The sequence below is a fragment of the Pogonomyrmex barbatus genome, unplaced genomic scaffold (genome assembly GCF_055798465.1).
Source record: "Pogonomyrmex barbatus isolate J1 unplaced genomic scaffold, ASM5579846v1 scaffold18, whole genome shotgun sequence".
Taxonomy (NCBI): Eukaryota; Metazoa; Arthropoda; class Insecta; order Hymenoptera; family Formicidae; genus Pogonomyrmex; species Pogonomyrmex barbatus.
This window is the reverse complement of record NW_028297114.1, coordinates 3,353,513-3,379,471: the sequence shown is the minus strand read 5'-3', so window position 1 is coordinate 3,379,471 and position 25,959 is coordinate 3,353,513. Positions and strand designations below refer to the sequence as shown.

At 40.8% G+C, this 25,959-nt stretch overlaps 1 protein-coding gene across 12 annotated transcripts in view; it reads right to left on the bottom strand.

The window, feature by feature from the left end:
* Window positions 1–25,959, bottom strand: part of LOC105431819 (RNA binding protein fox-1 homolog 2) — a 266,891-nt gene that overhangs the window by 53,657 nt on the left and 187,275 nt on the right. For 10 of the 12 annotated variants that reach the window (XM_089074930.1, XM_089074932.1, XM_089074931.1 and 7 more), the window contains 2 exons: window positions 15,969–16,061; window positions 2,818–2,872 (listed from right to left, as the gene is read on the bottom strand). In XM_089074930.1, the coding sequence (XP_088931056.1) occupies window positions 2,818–2,872; window positions 15,969–16,061 (148 nt within the window). The remainder of the gene's footprint in view (window positions 1–2,817; window positions 2,873–15,968; window positions 16,062–25,959) is intronic. The other 2 variants (XM_089074933.1, XM_089074934.1) reach the window with 1 other exon arrangement.

Here is a 25,959-nt window from a genome sequence, read left to right as displayed (position 1 = left end):
GGTGTGTTTCGACTCCATTCCACTCCATCGAGAATCGACAGTTGTCAAATCGGTTATTAGAGGCGTCGCGGCCACGCGCGCCCACCTGTACGTGCCAAATGGCCCGAATTGATCTTAACGTCTCTCCCAGCGCGGCCCGAGGGCGCGAGCCTTAGCATTCCGATAATTGCATGTCGTGTGCGTGGGCACGGGGTTAAACCTCGCGCACACAAGCCGTCACTCGATGGAACGACGTTGCCTCGACGTGGGCGAGAATCAATTCCACCGCTGGACACGAAGTCCCGTTGATTTGATCGCAATTAAATCGAGGCGGACGCAATTGCAACTACGGCGCCGAACATGGAGACGAGCGGCCTTAAATTTAACGTTACAACGGAACCGATACTACGACACAGCGCGAATAGTTTCCGCAGGGAACTTTTAATTTTTAAAAATTCCAAACTGACTTTGAAAATTGTTCCGGATATTAATTTAATTATAGGAACAACGGTTTTAATGCTGCGTCTACTTTCAAAAAAGTTTTTTAAATTTAACGATATGTTAAAGTAAAATAAATACTCGGGAAAGTTGATTATAGCTTACATGCCAGAGATAAGTAAAATAAATGAAAAAAAGAAAATGAAATTGCAAAGCAGTTAGTTTGAGAGCCTTTCTGCTTGAGTTTGATCAAAATGATGTCATATGTAATGCTGTTATAATTGGAGGTGCCAATCGACGTCATTCGGCGTCCTTTGCGGGCTCAAGAACCCACTGACCAGAATTATATTCACGTTAGGAAACACTTGGCAACGCGCGTGCCCAATCGTTATTAGTGTTTTAAGTGCCGATTATTTATAACATCGGAATCGTAACTGCTTCGACCCGATGTAGAAATCGATATACAACTCGATTAAGTCTTTCGAAGCTTCATTGGAATATGCGATACGTAAGGAAAAGAATTGTGACGAAAACGACAAAAATAAATCATCCATTTGCATCGAAAAAAATTTTTTAAAGTTATTATTAATATCTCCATTATTATATTTCATCATTACACGGTACATTTTCGGATTTTTAATATTATTTCATTTATGTTATTTTTTTTAGCGATGATTAGACGTCTCGCTAAATTCTTCATGATAAATAGATGTCAGGAGGAGGCTCTGCTGTGATACGAAAGAGAATTTAGTAAGTTGGTAATTATTTTTGTTAAATAATAACCAATGTAAAATCCGTGTAATTTTACAAATATCCCGCACAGCTTTGGAGGACTCTGTGAAGCTTTCGGGTATTAACTGTGACCTAGAGATATCTGGCAGACTGAAGGACTTCATGGTGTAATCAGCGAAGAGCCTATTTGAGCAGTAGCCGGTTACGTAATACCACATATTTGCAACGTGTTCTCTTCGCAGCTGCTGGTCCGTCAGGTAATCCGGATTAAGCCGCAATTTAAATCGGTCCGTACCGAGACCGGACCGAGGTTAGATTTAGTTTAAAACTCTCCGGCATTATGTGTCGCGCTTATAATGGACGTGAGTACAGTAGAGAAATTTGCCCAATTTAACCGAATAAAAATATTTTGCACAATAACGTCTATTGTATCAATCAACATGCATGTTTTACAAAAGTTTTTACAAAAATTTACATTCTTGCTTAAATTCTATTATGGATTCAGACCAATATAAAACATTGTGAAAAATAACTTCTCTTTACGCCCAAGATTTTCCATGTAAATATGTACATACATTTTTCCGATATTGAATTTGAATTTCAGATTCACGTATCTAAACCAAATATTCTTGAAACATAAAATACGTAGAACATATGCGTGTGTATATGTGTTTGTGTGTGTGTGTGTGTGTGTGTGTGTGTGCGCGCGCGTGTGTGTGTGTGTTGTGCGTATGTAACCACGTAGAATATTTTTGTCCGTCTACATTGAGCAAATTTCCCCATTGCGATGCACGAAGAGAAGCGCGAAAGAGAATCGCGGAATTTAAAACGCCCTGCGAGGCTTTTACTTGTCTTACTATTCCGCAATAAGAGAAGACCCCTTTGCATCTTTACGTCAGCGAAGTCGGCGAACTCGGAAAATGTATATTTCCCGCGCAATATTCCACGGGAAAATACACTCGACGTTTGTACAGCATAGATCGTATGTGATAGAAATGATATATACGGGCTATATTTTTTTATTATTTCATGCGATAGACCCGCCGACTCTGCCCGAGCAATACGCGTGATCGGCCATTTCACGAACCGCTTTCGAAAGCACGGTCGTATTTTTCTATCGCGAGTTTCTGCTGCGAGTTCCGTAAAACTTCAATTTCACGCGTCAAATACCCGCGAGCGTAATTCATAGATATCACATATAATCTCAATATAATTTTACATTAGAAAAAAAAAAGGTCAATTTTTGTTTGCGTGCAAACGACGCGGAATATTCAACAAAATTTAACCAACGAAAAAGAACATTATAAGATCCAATCCTGCTGAGCAATGCCATCTATTATCTTATTGCTTGAAACTTATCTCGACTTATTATATTATTTGTTAATTATTTTGCTTTATAATTAAAAATCTTAATATTAAATTTTATCGTTCCAAATAAGTAAGTTCTAATTAAACTACGTCCAATTTTGTGACTTTTCTTCGCAGAATATTTCTACCTCCGGCATCTTTGCCAGTATATACGATCTAACAATATGACGCAAAATGTCCTATGTACGATTTAAGCTCTAATGGGATCCCTTCGTAGCCTCGGGGTGTTTAAGTATTCAACGAAAGAGGGTTGAAAGTTACGGAGAGATAAAAGTGATAAGAAAGTTTTGGCACACTTACCGTTCGGTACCGTCGGCGGTTTTTTCGTCTGTACCCTCGCAGTTGCGTTGTTCACCTGTCAAGTTAGAAGAAGCCCGCATTAGAACGAAAACTTTTTTCTCAATCAACAAGAAATTTCCAGCTAACATCGCCCATTCACAGGATCCGCGCGTGGCCACTTTGTATATCGCGAGGCATTCAAGGTGGATCTCTCTCGCTATGCGCAAATTACTCTGCTTTCGCTTGAAAAAGTTGCAATTAGAGACAAATTAAATTCAAAGAATCCGGGGAATAATAACACCTCACAGTTTTTAATTAAAGTTAATCAACAGCAACGATAATAATTATTGCGGAGGAAATTGCTTTCATTAAAACAGGCGCAAACGTATTGTATAATAATAATTATCCAAAGTATTAATGGGACAAACTGCGGTCGCGATGAAAAGCGATGCAATCATCGTAGAAAATGCACCTGAGTCGAATAAAATGTGAGAAACTTTGGGAAATTTCACGGGGTCGCGCGCGGATCCTGTAATCAAATATGCATTGTTCGATGCAGAATCCGATTTGCAGGGGCGCAATTTGCGCCGCGGCTATGACTTTATTCATCGCGAAATTGTGATTTCGGTTCAAAATACGATAATCACGCATACTTCTGCATCGAACAAGCGAATTATGAGTAATGTTTAATAAACCACCGACCAAAAATGATGCGATTGCACGTTATTTTACGCTGATTGCTTTTCTTTAACGCGATCTGCTTTTGCAAATAAATGTGTTCACATGTAAAGTTCAGCGTGTGAATTGTGATTATTGCTTCACGCTATATCAATTACACAAATCGTACGTTGTTGTATGTATACATACATAGATAAGTGTTTGAAACGTGCAAACGCTGTAAGTTTTCACTTGAATTCAGAAATTTTTTTCTATCATTCAATTTCAACTTTGATAATAAATCAATTTATTTCGGAAAAATTTTGTGAATTTTTGAAAAAAAAAAAAAAAAAAAAAAAAAAAGAAAACGATTCAGAAAATTCTTATTCTTATCAAATTCACGTATCAATTAACATTATTTCAATGTACATCCAAATTCAAGGAATATTGCCTTAACGTTAGTGAACATACAATAATACATAAAAATTTCTTTTCGCGAAAGAAAAGAAATTTTGTGTTTTACGGTTTCTAACTTCCAAAATAAAGAAAATCTTATTAGAACGTGAGATAAATTTTAAGAAAACTTAAATAATTTATTTACATAAATATATTCAAATAATGACTGATTTCAATATATATATATATATGTAACAAATGTTTTTTTTGCATCAGATATATTTTAGAATTACAATTCTTCAATTTAAAATCTAGAACAGACGCGATATCACCTGCAATACATCGATTAAATTTGATATTGTAATTATTTCAGAAGTTAGAAATCGCAAGGGTCTTCGCGGTCGACGAATTTAACGCTCTGGTAACGTTCGATGATCCATTATCCAATAATAATGCTCGCATTATTCCACTTACGTTTATTTGTCGCTTTCTAATAAGCATTACAATGTTGTGCACGATTGGCGTATCGATCCGTGAGCTAAATATCGACAATAAAACGATTTTAGTCACCGTACCGCGTGCCGTAACTAATACAACGGCCACGTACAATGCACGCTTAAATAGCGTGCGAACAATTCTCGCGTTTAATCTCGTCGACCCGCAAAGAGAGCTTTTACATACGCGTCAATCATCGAGAGAGCAGAGGGGAGAAGCACAACGACGTGGTTAAATAAAAGTCGTACGTGTCGAAGAGCGCAACTAATTTGTTTTATTATGCGACATCTTACAGATGTCAGTTTCGCGGGACAGTTTAATGAAAGTAATAATAGGGGAAAAAAAAAAAAAAAAAGAAGGAAAAAAAAAGTAAATCGATTGCTCTTTCATGTCCGTCGGTTTTTCTCCCCTTTTTCTCTCCTTTCCTCTCTTTGCCTTCTACCATAATCGTGAAAACAATGGCACAAGTCTTCCGTCGATTTCCGATTATTTCAATTTCGCTCAAGTACCTTCGCGTCTGGCAAGAAGGGACGAGTTCCCGGGTGGATCGCGACTTGTTTCGTTTCCTTTATCGAACGCTTCGCTTACCATGGGTTCTTCTGCTTTGCTTTTTTTTGCGCCACCAACTACCTACCTAACAACCGCCGCCCGCCTTCTCGTTTTCCTGTCCCACTTTGCGCCCACTTCAACCGGGGATACTATCGAGACACAAAGGGTCTGGCGGCGATATCGTGCCGTGCGGCATCGCGACGTCTCTGCATTTGAGGCGCAATACGAAAACGCATGTCGATTCAGCACAAACTGTCTCTCGACAGACAGAGGTCAGTCAGTTTGACGTCGAGTGTCGTCTTTGAATTTCTTGGAGGAACATTACATATTTGCTCTGAGAGTCGCTCCATCGAAAATGAATGAACTTTCGAATTAATTATCATAAAAGAAACACTAAAATAAATTTGAATATGTGAAAATAGAAGTAGCCAGCCAGAATACAATGAAAATAAAGGTTGTAATTCGTACCATTAATTAAATCACGTTTGTCATTCGCAAACTATTTTTACGTAAATCTAGTTTTATTCTTTAAATAATCTCGTGACTTTGTATCTTGCTGGATCTATCAAAATGAAATTTTCTCGCGATCGAGGCGAATAAAAATTATTTACGCGCTCCATTCTCGAATTCGCGGTGGCTGAAACGCATCTTGAGCGCAGCATCCGCCTATCGATTCTCACGAGGATTGTGAGTTACGAGACTTACTCGGGCCAATCACGCCCGGCGTATCGTCGAGCAATTTGCATTTTACGATCTGTTTCCAGTAACGAAGGTTTGCTGACCGCCGTACATCTCGGCATCACACGATAGAGCACGAGTAAATGAACGTTATTGGAAAATGAAGGCTGACGATAGAATCGTCAGAAAGAGAAAAATAATGATGCATTTCGTAACTGTAAAACATTAATTCGAATCTCGTGACTTACATCCAGATTTCGAGAAAATTTTGAACAAATTATTTGCGTGGCATTAAGTGATATCTTTTTATGATTTCGCATTGCTATAACAATCTGTAATTTTGGATCAACAATGTCATACAACATTTTACCAAAAATTTTTTTTTTATAGACGTCATGTCATCATTCACATTCAGAGTAACAAATTTCAAATTGATATAAAGATAATTATTAAATTATTTTATCATCAGAATTGTTAGAATGATTTTCTTTCTAAAATATCCATAACTAAAACTGAAAACATTTTCGGAAAATGCATCTAAGAGTTCTTCCTAATGTGTTCTATGACTTTTTTTTGGCTTTTGTCCGCGTCTAGTCACGGTGCGCGACGCTGCGGAATGTAACGTTGCAAAAATCGCGCGCGGCTGCACTTTAACGAACAAACAAACGGACGAAGCGCGACCCGACGGATACGTTCAAATTGTATGAATCGAGCCACGTCGATAATAAACAAGCGTGTCGGCGCGTAAGCTACGCCTTGTTCTGACAAACAATTGCGGCACGTTGACGAATTTTTGTTTGCCGTGTCGCACGCTCGCGAATCAGTGTATCGCATTCAACCGGCGAATTCAGTCGACGGAAAGTACCGCGAACGATGTGCAGAGCCCGGTCCCTCAATTGTTTTGCAAATTACACCCGTTGATATTAATGATACCAAGCTGACACCAACAGGCAATTTCAATTTTGGTCCGGTGTTATCGCCTGTGTGTTTCTCTATACAGAGAAACGCGCGTTTTGGTAAAATGTTGTACACACGATATTGTTGATCCAAAATCACAGATTGTCATATGCAATGCAAAATGATAGCATAATATCTCTGTCGAATAAATTTTTCCACGTTTTCTCGAAACCTAGATATAATAATCGTGAGATTTGAATTAATGTTTCATCGATCACAAAATGCATTATTATTTTTATCAAGTTACTAGGTTTAGTAACACGAATTGTAGTCAATTTGCTCGACTCAATCGAAGATAATAGATATAAGTAAAGATACATGTATAAGCGGAACCGAATAAAATTCAATGATCAAGATAAAAGTATGATGATCGATATCTCCATATATATCATGTTCTCGCCCTTGGCGGATCTTATTGGTGTACACGAGGAAGGTTCTAAAGAGACAGTCACGGTCTTACGTGACTTTATTGATTCGGCAAGGAAAAAAAAATTATGGATGCAGGCCACTGAATAATATGCAAATGACAGGGTTACGACGAAAAAAATGCATCGACGGCCTTGTTATACGACTATCTATATAGCGTGAAGTACCGCCTAAAATTATACGTAAATCAATATTACAGACTTTTTCCCGATCAAAGTTATCATATTTCAAACGCCGCTTTACGTTTACGTTATGTGCGATTTTTATAAAAGATGACTGAGCGTTATGCAAACGTAATTAATATTAAATGTAGAATGACACAACTAATGAACTATAATATTATCTCAACATATAACAGTAATTATCATAACTCATAATTAAACTTACGTAACTTATGTAACTCGCGTTTGTAAAAATAGAAAATTTCTCGATAATAAAACGCAAGAACGTAGAATTGAGAAATTTATTCTTCAGATAAATATTTTCTCTTCAACAGTTTCCTAAATGGAAAAAGAAAAAGACAAATATTCCCTCTTGACAAATATTCTTCTCTATCAACTTAATGAAATACCATTTACTTCTACCCTGCATAATACCCTCGCGCAATGCAATTGGCTGCGGGCAGCAGACCGATGAAGGGAAAATGGCAGTAGTAATCAAGACCCGGGTACAAGGGACGATCGGCATTCGAAGGATTTAACAATCGACGCGATTCTCCCCGGCAATTCCTGTTCGGAGAATCCACGTTTCTCGAGCACTTATCTCATTTCTGGGGGGAGGGGTCTTAAGGGATACGAGGGGGTGCATTCGATCCAGACTTAGGAGCTACCTTCGAGAACGGCCGGCGGCCGGCCGAATGAGCGAAATGGCAGCTTTGGAAATTTCGAGCAACCTCGCCGGCTTGTCTTCGACGAGCGGATATCTGCATAAATTTGACTTGCTAAGGCCGAAAACTCGACCACCGCCGGACTGCGGGGCTGACCGTTCGACGTAGGTAGGATAAGGCACCTGTCGTTAATACCGGAAGCGATGTACGTAACCTATGACCACGTCACTTCCACCGGGTCGTGTTGGGATCGTGCGGCGAAATGTACGAGGTAATCGAAGTCCTACTTTCCTCCCCTTTCCATCCCTTTATTGGTCATCTTTCTTGCTTACTAACCTGATACCCTTGCTGACACCCGTGACCTTAGTGGAAGAACTGCCTGTTCTCTTCCTTGTGCATGGTCAAGCCCCTTATCAGCTGACGATTTTCTCGTCGTCCATGTCTTTTAATCCCCTTGCAACACGACTATCGTCTCGAGTATTTTCCAAGCTGCGCGCACAGCGTTTTAACACTGGATATATAATGCATTTTGCGAGGATCAGTCGAAGTATGTATACATACTTCGAAGTATTTATATACATATGTATATATATATATATATATATATATATATATATATATATATATGTATATATATGTGCACACATTTGTATGTACTTATAATCACTTCCCATTTCAAAGACTACGGTTCGAATATTTCTGCGAGACGAATTTTGCAATAATAAAGAGAACAGACGCGGAGGATAAAATAATTCATAGCACACTTGCAATTTGCCTCGCTGGAGACCGTTGCAAATTTGTACAGATTTTCACAAATACGGAAACGACGGAAAGAAGAAACCGTTCCTTTGCACAGTTCAAACACGCGTCGCGATTATAATTTCAAGGAATTTGTTACGTTGTTTGTACTCCGTTCCTTTAGGTCTTCATCACAGGTTGAATTTTCAATGAGTTTTAAAATCCGTGACCGTGGAAATGCTCCTTTTCAATTCTGTTCACGGTGCCTTGTATGAATTTTTCATGCGCGATTTAATCGCCGATTCGTCGATCTGCCTTTGCGCCATGTTTGCACGTTACCACGGAAAGCATCGTACCCTCCGGCATCGTCGCTGACCCAGAATGTCGACTACTCCTTTGCATCTTCAGGAAGAGCTTTTTCCGACCCCTAGTCGCCAACCGCCTCTATCGTTCCGTCAAGGCCAGGCTCGTTAAATCGTATTCACGTCGCACGTGCGACAACCATAATTTTCGACCTCTCGCGTTGATGTGTAACATAAGCTTCACGATCGTTAAAAATCTCTATCTCGCCTTCCGCGACTTCATTGATCGCGCGCGATCGTAAGCGTAAGAATTACGTTAGGTATTATGAAATGTAATTCATCATTCAAGTAAATGTGATCCTAGATGAACTGTGGTTCTAGTTTTCCTATGTAAATTGTAATGCATACGTAATGCGCATGTCGGAGCATTATACTCTCGATGAGTTTACTCTCGACTATGTCGGAATAATATTCCCTCCTTCATCTTGTTACATATTCAAATTTATTTCACTTCTTTAGATATACGCACGGAAAATGTTTTGAAATTCCTCCTCGCATTTATACATCGCGGAGGATCCAGCGGCGCGTCTGTTTATCCATCTTCACCGTATCTCTTTTTCTACCGCTTCTGTCTATTTTATATCGTCTTACGTTGGCATTAGCGTCATTATCCCTTGCGCGACTTCGACCTAGAATGCCAGCTTTGTGCGCTAAGAGTAAGAGCTTTTCTTTCGGCGATACTTCTTGCGTTATTTTCTTTCTCTCTTTCACTCTCTCTCTCTCTCTCTCTCTCTCTCTCTCTCTCTCTCTCTCTCTCTCTCTCTCTCTCTCTCTCTCTCTCTCTCTCTCTCTTCAGCAGTTCTTGCTCGTTAATCTGCATTCTTCGCCTACCAGTGGGTCAACGTAATTTCAGGCTTCCGCAGCCTCTGTGTCATTTGTCATGGCGAGCAATAAATCGCGTTGGATTATGCATTCGAGGCTGTTCCTTATAGCTGAACTGCCATAAGCACTTATCACCCGCCTGATCGACTCGTTCACAAATGCTCCGTGTGGATTTTCCGCTACACGCGACGCTTTTTGTGCCCTATCGACGGATCTCTGGTTTTTATCAGAGACAAATGTTTGGACAATATCTCGACACACGGGAACGTAAAGACAAGAAGGATCATTGTTATAATCTCGCTCGACTATCCGCCGTTCCCGCGAATGCAAAAGATGAAAGATAAATGAATACCATATATTTGTTAAGCGCGATAAGATCGAAGACAAAACCGGGGCAAAAGAAGAGAGAAAACGAAAATTTCATTACGTTTAATCGAAGAATATCCTGTCGTACGTGCTCAGTTTTCCAAAACGCTTCAATTCCGACGCGATTATAGAGATCGGGGAGTTATCAACGTGAGATGCCTCGAATCTAACTCAATTCTGCAAAGATCACAACTCGCTCGCGAAGCCGGAAACTAAAGGAAGAATAAAAAAAATAAAAAAATAAAAAAATAAAAAGAAAAGAAAAGAAAAGGAGCAAGCCGAGAAAAGTCGACGCAAAGGCAAGAGCGAAGGCGACTTCGTCCCGTTCTCAGAGACGTAACGAGTCGAGCTCGGAACAATGCGAAGAAACGATTACAAAGGACGTTCGTTAAGATAATGAGCTATCGAATGTGATATCTGCTGGTTTTGTCGCATCTTGCCTCTTGTTATAAAAGCGACACGGCGAGCTTTAAACTGATCTCAAAATAGCTTCGGTTTCTGCGAGCATCTCCTCGATACCCTTCGATTATCGAGAACTGCCTCTTGCTGCACGTCTAGAATTCACTCCTTCAACCCTTCATTGAGCGAGCGAAAGGGCAAGGGATGCAGATGGCGAACGGGGGCAACAAAAAACACCACGGAATCGATAGGTGAACTCGATGCGACGCGAGGCGCGTATTCAAGAAGTTCGGTCGCGTGTTAGAAATTAATAACGAAAGCAAAAGGTTGTTTCGCTCGGAAAATAATATTCTCTTTTTCCTCCGTAATATATATATATATATATATATATATATATATATATATATATATATATACACTCGCCAACTGCAGCAGGCCGCGCGTATTTCCTCATATGAATTATGCTTTCGGCAAATTTGTGCTTCGGAGTTGCGCGCGAGGAATTTATTTAAACGTGAAGAGTAACGTTCACATTTGCGTTCTCAGTATTATTATCATTATCGTAGATCCTCCTTGTTGCCGATATACAAATAATGTTCCGTACAATAAGCACCTTTCACGAGTCTTCTTCTTTTTAACGATCTAATTTTCCTTGTTGCGCGTCTTGATTTTTCTCATTTCGATTTCCTTGATTTCCATAGGAAATCACGCATCGGCCGCGAATAAATACATCGCAATGAACGACGTTAAATTTCACGAACGGATTTATCTTCTGCCCATTGAAAGGCGGACTGTGAGCTAAATTGCGCGTGAAACGCAAATATGCGTAGCACCGCCGTTTACTGATCCGTAAGAAAGCAACCACCGCTGAATCATGCCGTCGTTATCTCGAAAAAAGAACGCGAGATCATCACGTCTAATCGACGCAATCAACGATCAATTTTGAAACTTCCGTCTCACCTCCTCCCCCCGATCCAATTTCCAGAATTATTTATAACTCAGAAGAAACCGTAAAAGTTGGGTCAAGCAATTAAAAAGTCTCTTCTCTAGGGGAGATTAATCGCTAAAGTGCCTTCCCCGGAGGAAATTGTGAGAGATTGTAAATAGCTAATTGTGCGTTCCGTCGAACCTCCCTCTCTCACAATTGCAACAATAAATACATCGGAGTCCCCGTGAATTTCGGGAAATTTCCGTCGGACGCCGCGGAATTTTACTCCGTGTCTCCTTGGAACTCCGCCGGCTGAAAATTAACGCGGAAAAGCCGGGGAAAAAAGGCGCGGTTTCTAATTTAAGATCGCCCCCTAATCTCTTCCGCAATTAAAGTGCTACGCCACGTTCGTGAGAAAATTACGCGTAAAAGAATTCTCGTTAGAGCTCGTTCTTTTTACCATTCCCTGCCATCTCGTTATTCCCCGGGCGGCGTTTCAGCGTCCACGCCTCTTTTTTAACCTCTCGCTCTACGACCGCTCTTAGAAAATTCAACAAAGGACCCGGGGGTGCTTAGCGCTCGAGTGAAACGGGTCAAACGTCGTCACACAAGAGTGATGACGTACGAGATATAATCGTTTTAAAACCACTCTCGCGTTTTAATTGGCAACGGCGCAAAGGTCTCTCGTATCCCATACGTGGTTTCCTCTTTGCGAAAACTCGATCGCAATGTACAAATAAAATGCAAATTGCTCGCGGAAGAAAGGCCATTACGCCATTATCACGTGCAATTAACGCGGTCTTTTTCCGATTGTCTCGATTGCCATTTGCGAAAGTACTTGAGCCTCTGTTTTTTTTTTTTTTTTTTTTTTTTTGTGAGTTTTAGCTCCTTACACATCTATACACAGCTTACGCTAGTATTATATATTCTAAACATATTATTTTTATTATTAGTTACATCATAAATATCGCAAATAGGATTTCATTTTAGGAGAAAGTAAGCGCTACGCGTGTGCCGGTCGAAAAAGATGAAAAAAAAAAAAAAAAGAAGAAACTTTGTGACTAAATAAAAAAAAAATTGACAATTAAAAAACATAATTAAACTAGAATAGTTTCGGATGACGAAGTATATATTTTCACAGAAATTCAGTCCTGCAAGATATCTCTCTAAAACTCTACTATTATAAACTATTTTTTTATGCATTTATAATTCTTGTTGAAACGAGTTCTCTATTCTTTTGGAAAGAGGAATACTTCGTCACTCGTACACGAAGTACATTACTTCGATGAGGTAATCTGACAAAAAAGCAGTCAAAAATTTCATTCACTTACGGCAAAAAAATGCGAAACGAATGTGAAAAGTAATCGAAAAAGAAAGGAACGAAAAAAAAAAAAAGGAAAGAAGAAACAAAGGTTTAATCTACTGGTGAAAATCGACCATCGGCACGGTTTTCGTGTATCGCGTGAGAGAGCGGGCAGTGCGAGTTGTATTTCTCGTTACACATATGAGTCCGGTCTTTGCCTTGCCGGTAAACGATTCCCGTTGCGGTGATTTCCTTACCTTTTCGGACACTTCGCGAGGTCCTTTATTCAGTGGCCCCCTCAGTGTCCCATGATCAGCGTTTGCCCGTTAATCTCTCTCTTTCTCCCGACTGATCGATCGATCCTATCGGATCATCGACCGGTCCGTTCTCTTTCTTTCTTTCTCTTTCTCTCGCTCGCTCTCTCTCAGATTTTTCAATCGTGTATTCAGTACGAGTCTTTCGCTTCCGGTCTTTTCTACCTTTTTACCCTCCCCCCCCTCTCTCTCTCTCTCTCTTTCTCTCGCGCAGAAGCTCTCTATGGAACAACAGGAGATCTGCGTGAGACACAGCCGTATTTTGCAATTGTCTTTCGTTTTATTCTGCTTTTGTGCTTTTGGTTACTCTCTTTCCCATGGTAACCGAACCCAACACAACGGCCGGATCGTCCGCCTAGCGGATTTTCCAGCTCCTTTTGTATGCGGGTTCGTTTACTCGTCGTTCGACGACCATCGCGTTGTTTCGAGCGCGCGTCCACCCCTTCAACTTCGTTCATTTTCACATCCGGAGTGCCATCACCAACGCGGATCTTTTCCTTTCTCATTTAACAAGGCCGATTTTAGATGGGAACGACATTTGTTAACAGCGCGGATTTGCAGCGAGCACTTAAGATACGATAGCTCGACGTGACAGTTACAAATCCGTGTTGGCAAGCAACTCTGATGCGTCCTTCTTTTTTTATTCCTTTGGAATATTACGAGGATCCTCGAGACGAAAAGATCGACAATTGTATTTTGCATACGGCTTCCAGAATCTGCGACATTTTAGATTTAAAGATTAAAAAAACAGAAAAGAAATATGATTGTGTCGCATGAAAGTGTGCGTGATTTTACGAAACTAAAACTTCGCGAGCCATAGAATTCCATCGGTGCAGTAAATCGACGAGTCGCAAAAAAGGTCGGGCTTTCAAGCTTTAATTGAGCCATTAAAGTCGCAATAAGAAGGCCTGCCTGATCAAACGGACGCTATTATCGAACCGGAAAAAATCCGAAGGAGTAATCACCGGCCGTGATTCAAGAATATAATCCTATTATGTTCGAAAAGCAATATAATGACGACAAAAGAAGACGCGCTATATCTTGTCGGAAGCGATTTCTTTTGCATCGTTCTTTTGACAGTAGTCTTAGACGTAACAAACAAAAAAAAAAAAAAAAAAAAGAAAAGACGGTAACAAATCTTCTCGTCAGCTGAGTTCTACGAAATAAATATTCTAACGAAGGAAATACGGGATTTCGCATGTAAGCTAATCTAAAGATTTTCTTCGCGCGCATTGGCGTAATATTGAACGATGTATTTCGAAGACGCGGTTGCCAGCTAAATGAAGTTAAAGCGACGGTTTACGCGATGCACCATGTGAGACTGGCGTGGCCCGACAAGTTGCTCCAGCCGCCACGAACCGTTATTATTTGATATCAGCATCGACGCAGCAGATGCTGCGGTCGCCGCGCGGTCGGTCGAGAGTTTCAAAAACGATCAAAGCTGACTGTATTATAAAACGTCTAAAGATTCCCCAGCAACGACGAACGATTTTTAATTATATTAAATATAAAGTTTGCGACACTTTGCACGACGCGCTTGTAAAAAAAAGCCCGAGATGTAAGAAGTAAATTGATAATCAATTTATTAATTGATCAATTTCAATTCGAAAAATTTTTTATTTTACGATTATTTAAAATTTGTTTGTTGTGAAGTATGTTATTATTTATTTAATTCAAAATTGACCATTTTGACCATCTCGATCATTGTCACATCTGACCGTCTCGTTTATCCTCTGACAATTTCGACGGAGCTTTTCGAGATCGGCTATCGAACGGGATACAGTTACATGACGCATAAATAATTTCCGAGCTCGCGACACGTTCGTAAAAGGTGGAGTTCCGTTACGATTCCTCGCTTGAGTGCGCGTGATCAACCGAACGAATTAAGGCCATTACCGCGACAGAGAAACAACGCGAAAGAGAAAGAAAAAAAAAAAGACGGGAAAAGCAAATACATATGAACAAAGTCCGTTTCATAAAACGGACGTGTTATCGCGATAGGAAGAACTTTCTCCCGCGTACCGATTTTCACCGGCGAAGTGGTCGGCCAATCGGAAAAGAGAATTTGTGGATCACTCGAGGCCCTCGAGCGGAGATCGAGCCTCACCAATCGGCGGCTCGTGCGCCACTCGTGGATGGCCACGAGTGGCCATCAGTCAGATTGATTCAGGCCACGAGAGAAATCTCTTTCTCTCGAGTCCCTGCGACCCGAGACCACCTCTCCTCTCTCTCCACCTTCGTCCGTTCACGAGCCCCGAAATTAATTCGCGTTTCATTAATTATCGCGATATAAGTAGCCGTCCCTTTCACTTTCCGAATAAAAAGCTCCGTCGAATCGCGAGACAGACTGTCGATTTTTCGAATCGTAGCCGTTTTTTTCGCGCAAAACGGTCGCATCTACGATTGCGTCGTCAGCCCGGCGTCTCGATCACATCACGATTAATTTCTACTTCCTTAGATTAATAATCTTCGCGCCGCGAGTGTCCATCTCTCTTCGATATTATCTTTACATATCGAAATGTAGATAACATTCGCAATAAACAGACATATTTTATCAACAGCAGAATTAAAAATAATCCTTCACATTAACTTAAGTAATGCAAAAGCCGTTAATTATAATTAATTCTAAGAAAATTCGTGACAGGTGCGAAAGATGGACAGTCGAGACTCGAAATGTAGGACTTAAAATTATCAGGCGACCACTGTTGCTCGAAAAATCAGAAACGCGTACTTAAATGGACGGATTAAACAAGTCGAGCTTTTTTTTAAATCGTGGTCGCCCTCTTGCGTCACGAGTGCGCGCATTCATAAAGAGGAATGCGCCCACTCGGCTTTCCTGGAGAAAAAAAAAAAAAAAAAAAAAAATTACATCTATTCGTAATGGAGATTAATGGCGATGTATATATATATGTATGTATATATATATATATATAAGTATAAGAAAGTTCATGCACACCTCAATCTTTCTGCCCTCAACCACGGTGCCGTGTAGCCTCTCACGTGCCCGGTCCGCGTCAGCACTATTTGCGAATGTTACAAAACCGAATCCCTGCATGCAAGGACAGACAAAACAACATGCATTAAACTCAACTTACAGACTGCCAGCGCTCCGCAAAAAGCCGACTGGCTGGGCCGACATTTCGTCTCCGCGCGCGCGTGTACATGTAATACGCGCGCGCGTATATATATATAGATATACTCGTTTACGTACATATAGTATATGTACACACTAGAGAAAGGTCGGGAAGGGGGGGGGGTGTTCATATATATGGAGGATGCTCTGAAGAGGATCGTCGGGGCGCGACATTCGGGGGTGGCTGATGAAAGGCAGCCCCCATCGTGACGCGCTATGACAATTTCATTCATTTTAATGTGGAGAGGAAAGAATTGCGCGCGCGCGTTTCCGTCAATTTTATCATATTTTACTACGTTGCATTTGCCAAAATATTCGAAATCGAAACTTTGTGTTGCGATACGCGCTTATCCGAAATTGTAAATGGCACAGTTTTCGTCCGCGCGTTTAATTGAGAATTATATATAAGATAAACTTCTTGACCATCCAGTTTCTTTTTCTCCGATTAAACCAATTTATATAAGGTACGTATCGTCATAAAAAAAAATGAGTAGTAAATTGATCCCGTTCTTATTGAGGATTAGACGGAAGATGCAGAAAACTCGAGTCTTCCGTTCCGCCGCGGGCAACACCGGCCAACTCCTTTGTGCTGTTCTCTTTCTCTTTGAATCCTTCCATCACCCTCAGCCCTGCCAGCATTCCTCCTTCGAACTGGCCCTATTTATTTCTTTGACGCACAATAGTCGTCTCCCTCTCTGGACTGTTATATATCGCGCGAGACACGCTAATTAATTCCCGAGGCTCCCTCGAAACGCGACGAAGCGACAGAAGTCTTCGTGGATATTCCTTTCTTGTTATTTCCCGTCGATCTCACGCTCCTTTTATTTCACCATCGCAAAAGCTGAAATAAATAGCTATCCACTCATTTATTCGTATCCTGTAATCCGTGCGTCATTATTTCGGAGTTTCAGAACGGAATTCTAAGGATTCGCGCGCTTAATGTTGCCCGCGAGACAAAAACTGAATCTCTGATTATAAAATAACTCGACAAAAAATCGAGATAATTCTGAAGAGTAAATAGAACAATTGTTAACAAGCCACGTAGAAGTACAAATATAATATAAATATATAAAATGTAAAGGTTTAATCGCGAAATATTTCCTTGTATTTCCTCTAGATCTTGTCGTATTAAAATTATAAAAAAAAAAGAGTCAATAAATCCAATAAATAGTAATAATGATATTTTAATATCTTCGTAAAAATTGGTCAAATAGAAAGATTGCAATTGATACAACGTCGATTCTTACTTTATCGGGCCAAGAGCTTGGAAGGGTCAAGAGTAATTTTCAGAATGTAGAAAAAATCGCGAGTACATTCCTCCGTCAAATTTCTCGTTATTGTTTCAGGAGATGGGGGCTCTTTATCGAAATGTCGACGACCAGGGGGTCTGCGAGCGCCTCATACTGCTTACGGAGACGCACCAAACAACGTGCAACAAATAAGTAAATATAAAAATCATGGTAAGAAATCATGGTCATGGTCACATTAATCATCTCATTATCATATCATATCGTATCATGTCATATCACGGTCATTGTCATATCATTAGACTCTTGCTTGTATCGAGAGGTGCGTGTGTATGAGAGAAAACAGAAATTAAAAAAAAAAAAAAAAAAATTAACTGGATGGATATAGTTAAAGATATGTAAGAGGAAATGCGGAAGGCATAGGGAGGGGCATAGAGTGTGTCTTGTGCATGTGTGTATGTATTGTGTCACCGCTCTGTGTGTGTGTGTGTATGTGTGTGTGTGTGTGTGTGTGAATTTCGTCGACGTTCAGACGCGATAAAAGACGGCGAGAGATCGAGTGGGAGGCAGTAAAGAGATTAGAATTGTGAGCGTCATCGAGAAAGGGCGGGCCTCTCTCCCCCCCCCCCCTTTTTCCCATTTTCGATCCGGAATATAGGCGGCGATATCGCGGTATATGAATGGAAGAACTTCCTCGAGAGAGATCGATATGCGGCACGGCACGCTCTCACGCATCGCGATTGCACGCTATCTCGCGTCGCGGAGGACGCGCGAAGGAAGAGCACGATCGATCGCACTGCCACGGGGTGTCCGCTCGTCTCGAGCACAGTCAAGTTTCCCTCCTAGTTACCGTTGATATCGCCCCGCGATAACCTGCCGTCGAGTCGATTGAACGTTATCACGGCGCAAGTTCTCTCCCGCATTCAGCGAAGTCGCAGGAATAATACCGAAGACGTGGGTGCACTTCGACTGTCACCGTTCGCCGCGACCTCGTTATTAACGTTTTCGCAATACTCGCGATGGCCGCCGGAGCCGAGCTAGCTCAAAGTACCGACGAAGTCGTCGAATTTTATCAAGAAATTGATAACGTACGTACCAAACGTACAATTCAAATCAGTAACAATTATTCGACGTATTTATCTTCGTAAAAAGGAATCTATAACTGTCTATTACTAAGGAATCTATATCTTTAGATCTAATTGTAAATATAAATGGAAATCAGTCAAAATATAGAATTATATTATAACAAGAGTGTTTTGAATTCTTTTCCTGCAAATCCCATGCCTGTGAACTTAAAGAAATAATTTTTGCCTCTTCCAACACGCAAGAAACGTATGAATGATTTCCAAGCTTTTTTTATCAATACGAATGCGTATAAAAGTGTGGGCAATCACGATAATGCTGAGGAAGAATGATCATGATCGATTGCGCTGTCGTGGAATATCAATTTTATCGGCGTTTCACCGGATAATGTCGTATCGATCTTATCACGACTCGTGTCATTCGTATTAAATACAACTCTGCCAAAGACCTATCTGAATATAAAATAAAGTGTAATTTTCCCCTAATAACAATCAATCTTCTAATAATTTCCCCCAATAAAACTGTCAATCTTGCTGAATGTTATGCCACAAAATGTAAATTTCATGTAAATTTCGCGACATTTTACCGCACAGTTCCGCCTTGATCGAAAATGCTTTTATCGTTAAGAGGATTAATTGAAGTTTGAACCAAAGCTAGCTAAGATAAAACAGCGGTTTCTTTTTAGTTAACGGGTAAAAAGAAATTACGAGATAATCAAGTTCCATCCGTCTCTCTTTGCGGAGTTGTTGCCAGAAGCTCTTACGAGCCGCGGCTGTTACCGCGAAAAATCGCATTAAAGCCAAATCAAATACGCCTCGAGCGGACGGCGAAACGCGAAGTTTTCTAATCGGTGACGAAACCACCTGAGGGATGCCGTTCGCTCCACGAAACGCCGCGGAAAATGCGATTTATGGACCGGATGTGGACTGGGGCTAAGAGCGCGCGAAGGTCGGGTCTGCGATATTTTAAAGTCGTCAGTTTAATCCGGCGTCTTCTGACTTTAATAATCCACGCCGTCGTAGCTTCCTGCCTTCGTAATTATTTCAATCGATATTCACCGTAATTATTTCAATCGATATTCATCCGTTATTGAAATAATAAGCACAGAATAGGAACGTACAGGAACGCTGAATAATTTTACGAAAACCTTACGAAGAATAATCAATCGCTTTCCCAGCAGTTTCCAGGATTCTACGCGGATCAATTGAATATTCAACAATTTCGACAACTGTCGTCACGAGGGCGTAGTTAAATTACACTTCTCGTTAGGAGTTTGGCATACAACAATATGTCAATTATGGTCACGAAAGGGGCCGGCACCCCAAAGAGTTAACTAGATCCAAATAGACAAGATATACACGGGGGATTCCTTTGTAACCGGAAATGGACGTCGCAGGACAACGGGCTAGCGCGAATAATTAACGATGTGGCTGAGTCCTTTGCGAAACGTGAGAGTTGACATGTCCGGGTTTTTTTCAGCAATCGTGAAACTTTAACTAAAATATACCTGGTATGGCTGTCCGTAATTACAACAGAGATCCGTACTTTTCATCGGGATATTATTAATGCCAAGTACTAAAAATGAAAATAGAATAAATACACTGTCACTTGCCTGTCACTTTCTTTCGTTACGTTACAAAATAGTTTATATAAAGTCCAAGAAATCCGTAAAAGTCCATAGAAATCAAAAGTTAAGATAAATATATTTTAGTGACATAAATCTTGCTTATACAAAGCATTTTATTCTTGAGTTGTCTTTTTTTTTCAAATCGAGAATCGTGGAAGACACATAAATAGAAGATGGCTCTAGCTTGTCCCCTGTGTAATTCACCAGAATGAAAAATTCAAAAGGTCAAAGTTGCATCCCGGTTTCGAATTTCTGTCTCCTGTCCTATTTCCATTCTCTCTATTATGTACATAATTTTCTAAAATGTGCGGTACTCTGCAAGATAGTTTTCTGTCCGTCAAATATTTATTCATGAAACGTTCATAAACTGTGTCAGCGAAATTGTAATAAACGCGATACGCAACGATACGCAACTCGCAACTTCCGTTTTTTTACCAGTTTTTTTTTTTTTGTAACGCTAGTTTTAACCGCAGCAGTTCGTGTGCGCGATGACAATCCGCTTGGGAAATTATCGTAACATCAATGATCGCGCGAACGCGTCGATATTTTCAGGGCTCGAGAGCGAAGATATGACGTCGATCGCGGAAACCGCGGCAGAATTTATTTGCATATCCAATGCATACGCAACGACTTTATCATCGCGCATCACGAATTTATTTCGGACCGTTAACAGTTTAGAAGAGCGCGTTGCGAATTCCGTCGTCTCTCGTTTAATTTATTTTCGCGTAAGAATGAAATCACGGCACTGAGAAACGGGAAGGAAAATGTAATATTCAAATCTCGTTTTATTACCAATATTCAGATAAATTATCATAATATTCGCTTAATGCACGAAAATTCATCGAGATCCGTAATCCAAATTTTCACAAATATCGCTCAGATAAGGCTTGTCATATTTGATATAAAATTCTACCGATAATATTGTTAGATCCGTAATATAAAGACTAAAATTTTAAGTTGGAAGGAAAATACGATAATTGATTAAATTTCGTTATTTGATGTACCTAACTATTCATTACTAGAAAATTATTTCCATAAATATTATACGTTTGTAAATTTCATATATAAAGATTTTCTATAATTCTAATGCAACTTTCAGTTTTTTAGGAGAAGTTTTTTTGCGCGCACACAAACATTAATAAATAAGCTCGTATATTTCATAATTTATTCAAAAACATGCTTCACTTTTATTATAATAAATAATCGCAAATTACTCTAAACTCTGTCTCGCTTCAAATAAAGCATGGGAAATAAAAACGAAAACCAAAAGTTGCATAAAAATTAAAAATGTAAAGATATTGTAAAAAATTTTACGATCAAGGCGAGCGATTGGAGATGTTTCGTGCGGAATATCCGACGCGTCTCATAATTTATAGAACGTAACTTCGCATTCATTCGCGATCGCGAGTTGAGAGGGATGGTGCATGCGAACGTATCGTGCGGTAAATCTCTCGCCGGGGCTTTTTTTTTTTCACGATAATTTTCACGAGCATCGCGAGCTGAAACCAGCGGCGGGCCGCTCGTATTTCCTACGTCAAGCTCCGCGACGCTTTCGTGACGAGGAAATCGCGATGCCGGGCGAAAAACTTCCTTGCGGCCTTATCGGGCTACGGAAAATTGCAGCTGACGTGCACGCCGCGGATACTCGAGAGCAAGCATCGGGCAATTAATCCACCACGAATTCTACCGGGTTCCAAGTGGGGGCGATACAAAACGTACGTATACTCCACTTCCGCTGACGTAACGCCCGCGTTTCGCGAACGCCGCGAGAAATCGCGTTCCTTGCAACATTAAATAATATTAATGTCAAGATCTTTAACAATTTTAATATATACGGGCCGAAGTTTTCGCGCATTGCGACGAAGCAGATGCCTTATAATTGCAGTGGTGTTATAACTTCTAACATTGATCTTTTTAATATATTATCTTTGCAATAACAATTCGTTGGATAAAGTGGAAGATTCTACAAACTGAGTAAAGTCAGCGATCATTGTAATAATTAAAATACAAAGTTACAATCACTGAAATAAATAAATCGATAAGAATAAGAACAATTTAAACTTTGAATGAGCATTGTGTTGAATAATAATATGGTTTCACCAAATATTTAATTTTCTTATATACACAGAGAAAAAATTAGTCTTCAAATCAAGATATATATTTTCATATATGAGCAAGAATATTATAATCTGCACATAGAAAAGTTTTAGTCTTGAGTTGAGCAACTTGTATCAAATTCGATCAAGACTAAAATTTTTAAGAGGATAATATTCTTACTTACATAGGAAAATATTTGTCTTTGACTTAAGACTAATATTTTTTTCTGCGTATCGTTCGTCATCATAATAATCCGTAACTAAACAAAATTCTGCTGTCGCTACGAATTTCGCGCGATTTAAGTAGCCCGAGTCTTGGCGAGACATTCAGTCGTTCGTTTCAGGGTTGGCCTGCTTAGCGAAGCCGCACGTTCGCTATTAATCAGGGCCTCTATCAAGAAGGCTACGATTTTCTTACACGGCTGTTTAGGGTCGACAACTAACCACGTACACCCGCGATTGCTTGCCGCGGAAACGACCGATACGCCCGGCCATAATTATTATGCTCCGCAGATCGTCATCTTACACGCCACGTTGCGGTCTGCAATTCGAAATAACGCAGCGGCAAATTTTGCGCGAACTTTTATCTCATCGTGGCTCGCGAACTTTATTTCAGGATCCGTCACCTTCCGCGCGCTTTAAAAAATGCAGGAACGTTAATCGATATGACGGGAATAAAAAAATGGGAATAAATAAATACGGAGACCGTCGCGAAACATAACCGGTTACGTTACATAATAAATTTCCGTCCGTACGTCATTTGTTGCGTCTATACATCACGCCCGTGATGCGATTTGCGATTATAATTTACAATTTATAATCAGTTGAATAAATCAATGACCCGTGAAAATTGCATTCAGTCATTAAATACACGATATAAATGGACACACGCTGTCTTGAAAACAGGAAGCGATATAATAATTAAGCGTCGAGTGCGAGAAAATGCTCATTAATCAGTCGGCAACAATGAACTTTCCCCACGCGGTGCGACAAAATATGTTGCAGCTGCATATACGACGAGGATGATAACGCGAGACAAAGGGCGCAATGCGGTCGATTAATTACGCGGAATGTCGCGCCGCTAAAATCAGGTGCAAGACGAGCGCCGAAATTCCGCGTGGCGGAAAATACTTGCGGATGTCATGTCAAAAGGCGTTCGGTCTTCGCGGTTACGCGTGTTTAACGACTTGTGTCGCGCTCGAGAATATGCAATGCGCGATGCAATGCGTTTAATGGCGTCGATGCACTCAGCATCCCATTTCTATATAACTTGCGGTCGTCGGCCGTCGCATTCAGTCTGCTCTTAGCTCGTTATATCTCTTCTAATGCAGCTTCATACACATCCGCGAATAAAAGATATATTAAAGACTCAAGGAGATTTTTACCAAACGCTTTCTTGCTCCACATAACGATATTTGGTAACATAACGTTATAACAAAATATAAACAAAAAGTAAAGTTATTTGAAGAAATCAACCCCCCATTAAAAATATTTAATAAAATACATAATAAAATAAAACAGGCATACTTTTATTTCACATCAAAATGTCAGAAGTTCACGGCAAATTATTTCAACGTGGCATCTGCGCGAAAAAAAAAAAACAGAGAGAATGAAAAAAAAAAGAAGAGAATATTATAAAATAATAAAATTCTGCGGCGTTACTTCGCTACGCTACGGGAAAAAGTTTCACAGACAGACGTGACAGAGGGATGAATAATATTAAATGTATCAGGGTGTAATGTAATTCATTTCGCGAATGAAAGGACTGGCTTTCCGACCACGTGGAATGTTGCGCGCGCGTTTGCGATGATTTAGGAGTTTACACGGTTGAAAGAACACGACGAACGGAACAGACGGGCAATACGGGCGATACGCGAAGCAAGGAACGGTGATGAGTGCGTGTGTCCCGGCCAGCGCCATTAATACGGTTCATTGTAATACGGTCGATCGAGCGCGCGCACCCCGAGCTTAGCGCTTACGTCACGGACGGACGGACGGACGGACGAACGTTCGTCAAAGGAACGAATGTCATTAATGGAAATCGAATGTCGCGGATGAAAGCGCGATGATTAAGGATAATTTCCATCTTTTCGCGACCGGCCATTGTGTCTCGCGTGTGCGCGCGCGCCCCCAAAAGGTCTCGGTGCCGAGGGGAGGGTGGCGGAACACTTGAGCGCAATTTGCACCCTTTTGATTAAGATACGCTCTCCTCGTGAAAGGATCGCGCGCGTTTGTTTTGCTTTTATCACCCGCGCCCGTGACAATAAAGTTGAGCCGTCGAGCTCTTATCGACTGCGGGCCTTAACGATGCGTGTGTTCGTTACGTGAATATTTTTACGATCCATATTGCGAGTTACGAGAGTGTACTTCCTGCGAAATACATTAAAAACCAAGAGAAAGGCGCATTAAAAATTTCTTTCGTACTCCCTAACTTCTGTTTTCATCGAGAAATGAAATAATTCGAGAAAGTCCTTAAAAATGCGTATGACGAAAGTAAGTTAATTGTTGCGATTATCGAATACGATAAACAAAAATATTCATCGAGAGATTATCGATTATGAAGAAATTCGGGTCGGTCACTCAGTCGCGAATATTCTTGAAGAGAGTTAAACGATTTCCGGCTTGTACATTCCCGTTCTCGTAGTGCGATATTCCCGGAAAGTCCGATAACACGAATAACGGTAAACCGAGCATTTTGATATCGCGTTTGAGATTAAAATCGGGACGGGTTCGCGCGATGAAATCGCGTTTTCAAGGGCGGACGAAAGCGCGCCCGCTACAACGATTACGATATTCTGAGCACATTCGACCGGAGCTAATTACCGTTCTCTCGATACGATTTTTGCCCATACATATAGTAATTCGTACACAACCGCGTGGCCTCCGCCTAATGGCAAAATCAACGCTAATACCGCGCGTACGGTTGATGCGTTTAAAACGACAATATGACGTGTGACGGCACGATCGTGACGCGCGCGAAAAAGGGGGGAGGGGCATCGATAAGAAGATCTATGCTGCGCATCCGTCGGTATTAATGGACTCGCATCGAGAGGTGTAATTGGTTCTAAATTACACGCCTCGAAGTGCGCGAGCGAGCTCGAAGTTTCGCCCCGATAGATATATACTCGCGCGCGCGACGTAGTAAAGAAGACGCCAGGCGAGGCGGATGCAATCCCCAGGATGACTAATTGCTTCTCCGCGGCTGTGATTAATTACCGCACCTGCCGTAATATAGCAGTGAGGTTTAATTGCGACGGACGTAAGGTAACTGTTCCCCCGGAACGGCGCGTCGCGTCTTTCTTACGTCTTTCTTACGTCCTCCTCGTCGCTCGGGAAGGCGCGATACCGACCGTCTTCGCGGAGATTTATATTTTATATCGGAAAATCGCTACGCCCGACTCGTCGAGTTGGTTGAAGAGAATGAAAGACGCGTGAAATATGCGGATAAAAAAAAAGCGTGGGAGTATTCGTTTAAAGCGCGAGGATCTTCATTTCAGACGGAAATGTAGTCGACGGTTTGAAAACTCATTACGTTCGTGGAACAAATTGCCGTCGATTATTCTGGAGTAATTTAAGGAGTATTATGTGGTTCGTGACGTAGGAATAAATTGTTCGCTATAACTGTTCGCGCGAAATATCGGCCAGGCACACGTCTCTCTTCGTTTTTCGGCGCAGGTGCTCTGCAATCGTCACGACTAAGAGAAAAGAAGTGCGTGCTAATGTAATCCGTAGTAAATAAAAGGCTCATATTTAGCCGGTTC